This window comes from Rattus norvegicus, chromosome 3 (assembly GCF_036323735.1).
Source record: "Rattus norvegicus strain BN/NHsdMcwi chromosome 3, GRCr8, whole genome shotgun sequence".
Classification (NCBI taxonomy): Eukaryota; Metazoa; Chordata; class Mammalia; order Rodentia; family Muridae; genus Rattus; species Rattus norvegicus.
In genome coordinates, this window is record NC_086021.1 from 161,666,789 (window position 1) to 161,675,460 (window position 8,672).

Consider the following 8,672-nt stretch of genomic DNA (forward strand, 5'->3'; position numbering starts at 1 on the left):
GGGAGGGAGGAAGGGATGGAGGGAGAGAGAAAGAGAAAGAGAAAGAGAGAGAGAGAGAGAGAGAGAGAGAGAGAGAGAGAGAAACAGAGAGACAGAGACAGAGACAGAGACAGAGACAGAGACAGAGACAGAGACAGAGAAGCAGGTAAGAGTGCCTGATATGCAGTCCTGACAACTTGAGTTCAATCCTCCACAGAAGTGGGTGTAGAAGGACGTCACAGAGGAAGAAGGAACCCTTGCAAGTTGTCCTCTGACTTCCATGTGCTGCACAGGGCATGCACACAGCACTTACATCCCCTCACAGACTTCAGTATAGAAACTCGTCTCCATTTCTTTCTCCTTTCTCTCTGTTCCTACTGAGATTGAGCCCAGGGACTGTGACACGGTAAATACTTGCTGCAGACTAAGCTACACCCAGAGCCCTCCATAGGCTTCTGTTCAAAAGTACAACGAGGGCCAGGGATGGTAGTACATGACTTTTTTTTTTTTTTTCGGAGCTGGGGACCGAACCCAGGGCCTTGCGCTTCCTAGGTAAGCGCTCTACCACTGAGCTAAATCCCCAGCCCCGGTAGTACATGACTTTAATCTCAGCACTCCGATCTCTGTGAGTTTGAAGCCAGCCTGGTTGGAGAGTTCCAGGCCAGTCAGGGCTACATAGTGGGAAACTCCGTCTCGGAGCAAACACATGCATGCCAAACCCAGTATGGTGGCACACATGATTCTGGAGATGCTGGGGAGGTCAGGAGTTCATAGCTAAACTTTGGCTACATTGTGTGTTTGCGCCCAGCATGGGCTACATGAGGCTCGATCAAGGAGAGGAAGAGGAAGAGGAGGAAGAGGAAAAAGATGTTGCCCACCTTATCATCTTATACTTCCTCACAGTGGCAATCAGTCCTATTAGTTACAGAGGTTTTCTTCTCCCACTTTGGTGGTTCTGGTAGTTGAATCTAGGTCCTTGCACATGCTAGACAGAATTCTACCACTGAGTTACAACTCCAGCCTTTTATATACACATATACCCCTCGAGACTGGCCTGGACCTTACTGTGCCGTCAAAAGCAGCCTCCCACTTACAATCATGTTTGCCTCTGCCTCTGCCTCCGGGACGATTGGGATTACAGGTGTCAATCATCAAGCTTGACCTTTTAACAAAGTGGAAATTTTTGGCCATGCTTTATTCTCGGTACTTGGAAAGCAAAGTGGATCTCTGTGAGTTCAAGGCCAGCATGGGTGAGGTGCATCAAAAACAAGCAAGCTTTTTTTTTTAATGTATGTATTTTTTCCCTAAAATGTAAAAATGGGCTAAATTTAAAAGATTTGAAATGGGTTCTTCCTCAATTGTTCTGACCAAACTTGAACTCACTCTATAGTCTAGACAGGCGTCAAACTTTCAATCTGTTTTCCTTTGCTCCCAAATGCTATTACAAGGCTGACTCCACTGGACAGGGTGGCAACCACCTCTTGAAACAGCCCAGCAGGGAGCTCTATTCCTGTCAGCTTAGCTTTCTCTAGAACTGACAGCAGCCAGTAGACTCTCTGGGGCAATGAATAATTAGTTGTTATTGATTAATATTCCAGTTTTCTTCTCTGTTTGTCCAGTGCCTTTCCAGTCCTTTAAGCAAGTCTTTTTTTTTAATTACTTATTTAATTTTATGCTTATATTTATTTTTCATATAGGAGGAGGTGTCACATGCGCGTGCATGCATGATGAGCATGTGGAAATCAGAATCTTTCTCCAGCTACCACGTGGCACATACACACACACCACACACACATATACCCACATACACACACATACACATCACACACACACATACACACACACACCATACCCACATACACCCACATACAGACACACACACACCACAATTCTTTTAAGTAGTGCAAAGTTCAAACATTGTGTTATGTTGGTAGCAGCTGGCAAACACTGCAGTGTGTAAGGAGCTGAGGAGGGAGTTCAGCTTATTAGCAATATGTTGCTTTTTCTTTTTTCGACTACACTGACCTTAAACTTCTAATCCTTTAGATCCTCCTGCCTCATCCTTTGGGGAATGCTGGGATTACAGATGTCACAATCTGTTACTGGAAGCTGGTCTCATTAGTAAGTGTCCCTGCTTTTCTGACGTCCAGACGTTGGGCTGCTGTTCATTCTTCCACCAAGTGTTTGTGTGAATTCTTTGCTGTGGGGAAGGGGACTATAATGTCACCTAGGGACACTATAATATCACTATAATGCTCTCCTAGGAGGTATATAGTATTTTACCTCTGTTTCTTAGGGTAGTCCTGAGTGACAAGTCTGAACTTCAGTTTCCTGTTTCTGGCTGTCTAGAGCTCTGGAGTCAATCTTTGGGAGGCACAGTGAGGGACAGGCCCCCATCTATACCCTATACCAGGCTGGCCTTGAGGAAGTGTGGTTTAAGATAAACTATTCATTCGTTCATTTATTCAGATAGATCATTCATTCATTCATTTGTTCATTTGTTGAGACAGGGTATAATAGCCCTGGCTATCCTGGAATTCGATTTGTAGACCAGTATGGTCTTGAACTCACAGAGATCTATCCACCCCTGCCTCCCGACTGCTGGGGTTAAAGGCCTGTGCCAGTTCCCTCAACACACACCCCAAACCCCTTCACTCCACCTCATACCCGTTTAGGATAAGCACTTGATTCTCCTGCCTCTGCCTTCTGAGTGCTGGGATTGTAAGCATGTGCCCCCACACCAGGTTTTATACCATGCTGAGGAAAAAAACCAGGCCTTCCAGCATGCTAGGCAAGCTGTCCTCCAACTGCTACATCCCAAGGGTGACACTGTGTCCTAGACATAATAATGCTTCTAGGGCAACAGCTAAGGATCCTGGGAGGTCTTAAGGCACCCTTTCTTTTGTAAATAAACTAAACAAGTCTGTCTTTAGTATTGTGAAGAGAACTACAATAGTTGAAGGCAAATTTCACACAGCTCTGTCTCTGAGAGTGCGACGGAATGGCCGTGGCTAATATAGAAACCAGCCAAAGAGCAAGGTAGAGACGAGCTCAGAGAGCACGAGAAGCATCTACACTGTGGCCCTTCTATCTAGCTCAGGTCTCAGACTCTGTTCTCTGAGACCCGAACTCCTAGCTCAACAGACCTAGGTCTTGGTCCGAGGGACTTTACAGTTCATTTTCTAGAAATTGAGTCAGCTTCGGAGTCCAAAATAAAGGAGAACCAGCCTTAAAATCTGTGTCAGAACATGAACGTGATGTGGCAGAGCACACCTGTAGTCTCAGCGAAGGAATCCAGCTCAGCTGGGGAGGGGCCTCGGTCCCGAGGGGTTTGGGGTGGCAGGGTGTGAGAAAACCTCCCAAACCGCCCGAGCTGTGGGGCTGGGTGGGGGAGACTCGGCAGGTGTGGGGCGGGGAGGTAAGTTGACCCTTGGTCAGCAACCGCACCCACGAGGAAAGCATTCCCAGGCCTCCCGCCCTAAGTCTGCAGGTGACAGGCTCAGGGGCGGGGGTTAGGAGGGGGGGAGCGGAGAATGCTCCAGCCCAGTTTGCCGTCTCCATGGCGACCGCCCGCGCGGCGCCAGCCTGACAGCCCGTCCGGGTTTTATGAATGGGTGACGTCACGGGCCTGGCGTCTAACGGTCTGAGCCGCTTGTTCAGACGCTGACACAGACCAGCCCGAGAAAGGAAAGGGAGGGGGTGATCTCCGCAGCTGCTGCACCGTGGGAGGGAGAGCTTGCTCGGAGGCCTTCAAGAAGGAAAAAAAATCTAGCAAAAAGAGTAGAAAAAATAAAAAAATAAAAAAAAATCACCAGCTGCTGCAGATTTGGACCCTTTCTGCAAAAGGCTGCAAATCCAGGGTAGAACTGGGGTCTGTAGTCCCACTCCACCGCGACCCTCTATCTAGTTCAGGTCTCAGATTCTGCCGCTTTAAAGAGGTTCCTAGTATCTCTTCCAGTTCAACTGGCCTAGGTCCTGGATCTAGGGACTTTACAGTTCATTTTCTAGAAACTGAGTCAGACGCGGAGTTCAAAGTAAAAGGGAGCCTGCTTAAAAAATCTGTCTCAAAACATGATGTGGCAGAGCACACCCGTGATTCAGAGCAAGGAACATCTTAATTTTAAGGTCATCTACCGCTAGCTACATAGCAAGTTCCCAGTCTAGCATGGGCTAAAGTTACATGAGACTCTTAAAAAAAAAAAATCAGCGGGGTTGGGGATTTAGCTCAGTGGTAGAGCGCTTGCCTAGCAAGCTCAAGGCCCTGGGTTCAGGCCCCAGCTCCGAAAAAAAAAAAAAAAATCAGCAAACCCTCAAAAGTAAATAAATATAAAAATAAAATTCGGCTTTTTAATAAGTAAAGATCACAGCCCAGTCTTCCAACAGCATCTGGGAGTCCTTGGCTAGTCCTGAGTCACTGGCCAACCCAGGGCCAACCTGGTTCCTGTTTCATCTGCAAAATGGACCTGGAGATGTGAGAAAGAGACAGTGAGAAGCTGATTCCTGGGGTCTTTTTGTTAACTGCCAATATTAGCTTAGCCTCTGCTTCCTTAAGGAAGAGCCCACTAACTGCTCTGCCTATGCCCTCCCACCCTCTCAGTTCTTGAGACCCACCACCTCCCCATCAGCCTAAGGGTGTACTAGTAGATCCAGAGGTGGGACCGGAGGGCAAGCTAAGTCACGCCTCCAGCAACCTATTGGTTGCTTTTGAACGTTCTGAACCCGCCCTGGGTCCGCCCTTATAAAAGGCTGGCCCCAGAGCTGAGCCTACTCATTGTACAACCTTTCTCCAACTGCTTGCTCTCTTCTAACACCCTGTTCTCAGACTCCTCCGCGCCTCTCCGCCTGTCCTCAGGATCATGAAGGTCGCCAGTAGCAGTGCCGCGGCCACCGCAGGCCCCAGCTGTTCGCTGAAGGCAGGCAGGACGGCGGGCGAAGTGGTGCTTGGTCTGTCGGAGCAAAGCGTTGCCATCTCGCGCTGCGCTGGGACGCGCCTGCCCGCCTTGCTGGACGAACAGCAGGTGAACGTTCTGCTCTACGACATGAACGGCTGCTACTCACGCCTCAAGGAGCTGGTGCCTACCCTGCCTCAGAACCGCAAAGTGAGCAAGGTGGAGATACTGCAGCATGTTATCGACTACATCAGGGACCTGCAGCTGGAGCTGAACTCTGAGTCTGAAGTCGCGACCGCCGGAGGCCGGGGGCTGCCCGTCCGGGCCCCGCTCAGCACCCTGAACGGCGAGATCAGTGCCTTGGCGGCCGAGGTGAGGTCCGAGTCAGAGTATTACATTATTCTCCTGTGGGAAACTAAGGCCACGGGAGGGGGGTGTCCCCCTTACTTCTCAGGAGCATAGTTATTTAGGGGCGACCAATAGGAAAAAGCTCGCGCTTTCATCGTGCCTCCTGGAGTAGAGAAGTGGGAATGCCTCTCCCCTCCAGTTCTTTCCAGTGGGTCTCATGCCTTATCTCGCTCTGGTGTTCACAGGCGGCATGTGTTCCAGCCGACGACCGCATCTTGTGTCGCTGAGGCGGCGCACTGAGGAACCAGATGGACTCCAGCCCTTCAGGAGGCAAGAGGAAAAAAAGTGCTCTCGGTTCCCCAGAGCAACCCGGGGAAAGACACTACCGCGGCCACGGGACTCTTGACGGATCTGTCCAGGGGGTAGAGGGTTGATCAACGGAGTCTCGCCCTCTCCACCTTTCAGCCTCCAGAGACTTTGAGGAGGGGGTTATTCAACCCCGTGTGTTTCTGTTTTTTTGAAAAAGCAGACATTTTTTTTAAATGGTCACATTTCGTGCTTCTCAGATTTCTGAGAAAATGTTTTGTATTGTATATTACAATGATCACTGGCTGAGAATATTGTTTTACAATAGTTCTTATGGGGGTGGGTTTTTTGTTGTTATTAAACAAACACTTTAGATAACGTTGCAGTGACTTCTTGGATGGGGGAGGGGCTGGGCAGGAGTGACCTCTGACCATTTTCACAGCCGGTGTTGAGAATCTGGGGGACTGGATGGCCACATCTGGGCTGTCATTCTTACCGAACTGAATGAGGGTTTCCGGTGTCTTTAATGCCTATTCTTTCCCTCATCCCTGGCCATTTTCCTGTTCCCTAGTGTCCTAAAATTAAAGCCCTCTAGACCTCTAGTAGGGCTTTCTCTCGACATGGTCCCTAGGCCATCTGGATCACCCTGGGAGGTTGTTAAAATGCAGATGGACCTGCTGGGTCCCCTGCTCTGGGCTGGGGAGTATTCAGGCCATTCAAGTTGAGAAGGCTGGTCACTGGACCATCCATTTTCTCACCAAGGGCAGGCGGGGGTCTGTGTGTGATGAGACCTAGTGAAAAGGGCCTGACTAAGGTCATAGCTTTCCTGAAGCAGGACTTCTGTTGCCCCCTCTTCCCTGCTGAGCCACCTTCCTCTGGATGCCAGCAGGTTGCCCTAGGGTTCCTGCCTTGTCCAAGTGGGTGATGAAATTGGCAGGGTTAGGCTGTACACAGCTGCAGGGCCACCTGCTCTGGGTCTGAACACAGCCCCTCACCCTGGCCTGGCTCTACTAGCAAATCAACCCCCCAGCCCTCCCCAGGCTACTGTGGGTGAGTCAGGTCCCCACCTCTGGGAGAAGGAAAAAGGTTTTCCTTAGGTTTGTCTACCTGGACACGTGGATTTGCACTCACAAGGGCAGTAGTGCACAAATAACAGTCCGTGCCTGTGTGTGACCTGAGTGACTGGTGATAGGAACTGGGGCATCTCTCCTATGCAGGCTTGGACTGGGGTGGTGGATGTGTGTAGCAAAGCGCACATGGGTTCTTTAGACTAGTGTGTGTGCCCTCCAGCCCTTGGGACTTTGCTGGGTGCATTGTGCCCATCCCTGCCTGGCTCTAGGTTGATGTAATGGACTACAGAGTCACACTGGACTCCTTGGCATTCCTAGGCCACTGCCAGTCTAGGTAGGGCAGGAGTGGGGCAGCAAACCATTCCTCAAAATGTACAATTCCCACCTTCCTGGCCAATTGTGAGTTAGACCTTGAGGATACCATTCTTCAAGTACCCCTGCCAGGCTAATTACCTCAGAGAAATGGAGTCCCAGAAAGGGCAAAGACCTTGTCCCCAATAGTAAGAATTATTGATATAGTTTGTCACTAAACAAAATAAACCAGCTGTACTAAAGGCATGTTCCAGCCAGCCTGGTCTGTGTATAGCAAGACCCAGGCAACTTAGAGCTACATAGGGAGACCCTGTCTCACAATATGAAATAATTAAAACTCAAACAACATCTAGAACCAGGAGCCAGACTGCTCCTTTGCCTGGAGAATTTAAGGATCCCCATTAGGGCTAAAGGTAGGATTCTGAGCCAGTTTTACCATGGAAGAAACAAACTGAACAAAAAAAAAAAAAATTGGGATTATTTATCGAGCACTTATATTAAGTTTGACTAAATTACGTTAACTTTAACACTAAACCAGGTACATAAAATGATCTCAAGCTTTTGATGGATTTTACTTTGGTAGTACTTTTATTTGTAGGTGATTAAACCCTTTGCTGTGCCCTCTCCACCTGGGCAGTTTTATAGTACCAACCTCACAGAATCGTCCAGAATAAATGAAACCCAGATCAGACTTCAGCATGCAGCCTGGTACATAAGACAGTTAGAAATTATTAATCGAAGGCACACGTGTGCGCCCACTTCCTCCGCCTGTGTGGGTCCCCCTTGCAAGCCCACCCACAGGGACGTGGGCGTCTCCCCGCGTGCATCTCTACCCTCCAGAGCGGCCTTCTAGCCCAGAAAGGGGCCGCTGCGCCCCTGGCCACTCCCCCCTCCCCCCTCCCCTGCCATCCAGGCACACTCTGGCTTCCACGTTTCCCTCTCTTCCTCTTTGGCCCGGACCCAGCCCATCTGGAGGCCGGCTCCGCAGCGGCCTGGGAGCGTTTCCATCAGCTGGGCCCGAGGAATGCGGAGCTATTTAACCTGAGCATCCCCAGGTGTACGGAGGCGCCTGGCTGTCTGGGCCCGCCGACTTTGGCACGGCCGCGCTAGACAAACAGCGGCCGCCCCCGCCCTGCCCCTCCGCCCGCAGCTGCAGCCTGGCCTGGGAACAGGGCGGGCGTCGGCAGCTTGCATAAGAGGCACCAAGGAGGGAGGGGGCCAGAGGCCACCAGTGTGTGCACATATCCCCAATTGTGTGTGTGTGTGTGTGTGTGTGTGTGTGTGTGTGTGTGTGTACCCCAGACCAAGGGCCAGAGACCACCAGTGTATACACATATCCCCAATTGTGTGTGTGTGTGTGTGTGTGTGTGTGTGTACCCCAGACCAAGGGCCAGAGACCACCAGTGTGTGTGTGTGTGTGTGTGTGTGTGTGTGTGTGTGTGTGTTGCATAGTGTGATAGTGTGAGAGAACCCCAAACCCAGGGACAGAGGCCACCAACGTGTGTGTGTGTGTGTGTGTGTGTGTGTGTGTGTGTGTGTGTGTGCAAAAGCCAAACCCTCTCCTTTTGGAAATCATTAACATCTCAACCCCTCCCAGACAGACTTGGTGCTGCTAGGAGCAGGCCAAAGACTGAAGACAGGACAAGTTCCCTGGGTGCTGGACTCAGGGTCCTCTTATCGTACTTAACAAACACACAGTGCTTAGGATTCGATTGGCCTTATCCTATCCTTCGTCTTAGACAAAAGGCCAAAAAGTGATTAGGCATTA

At 50.2% G+C, this 8,672-nt stretch overlaps 1 protein-coding gene and 1 long non-coding RNA gene across 3 annotated transcripts; one reads left to right on the forward strand and one right to left on the reverse strand.

Moving 5' to 3' along the window:
* Positions 1–4,300: 4,300 nt before the first annotated feature.
* On the reverse strand, positions 4,301–4,897 carry LOC134486187 (uncharacterized). The gene is made up of 2 exons (XR_010064995.1): positions 4,760–4,897; positions 4,301–4,442 (listed from the first exon to the last, which is right to left on the reverse strand). It is a non-coding gene; the product is annotated as an uncharacterized LOC134486187 (long non-coding RNA).
* On the forward strand, positions 4,737–5,903 carry Id1 (inhibitor of DNA binding 1). 2 transcript variants are annotated; one of them, XM_006235267.5, is made up of 2 exons: positions 4,737–5,245; positions 5,462–5,900. In XM_006235267.5, exons 1-2 carry the CDS (start codon positions 4,836–4,838, stop codon positions 5,514–5,516), a joined length of 465 nt encoding a protein of 154 aa, XP_006235329.1. In that variant the 5' UTR covers positions 4,737–4,835; the 3' UTR covers positions 5,517–5,900. The 2 variants fall into 2 exon arrangements, with proteins under 2 accessions (XP_006235329.1, NP_036929.2); NM_012797.2 differs by having other exon boundaries at positions 4,776–5,240; positions 5,462–5,903.
* Positions 5,904–8,672: the final 2,769 nt, after the last annotated feature.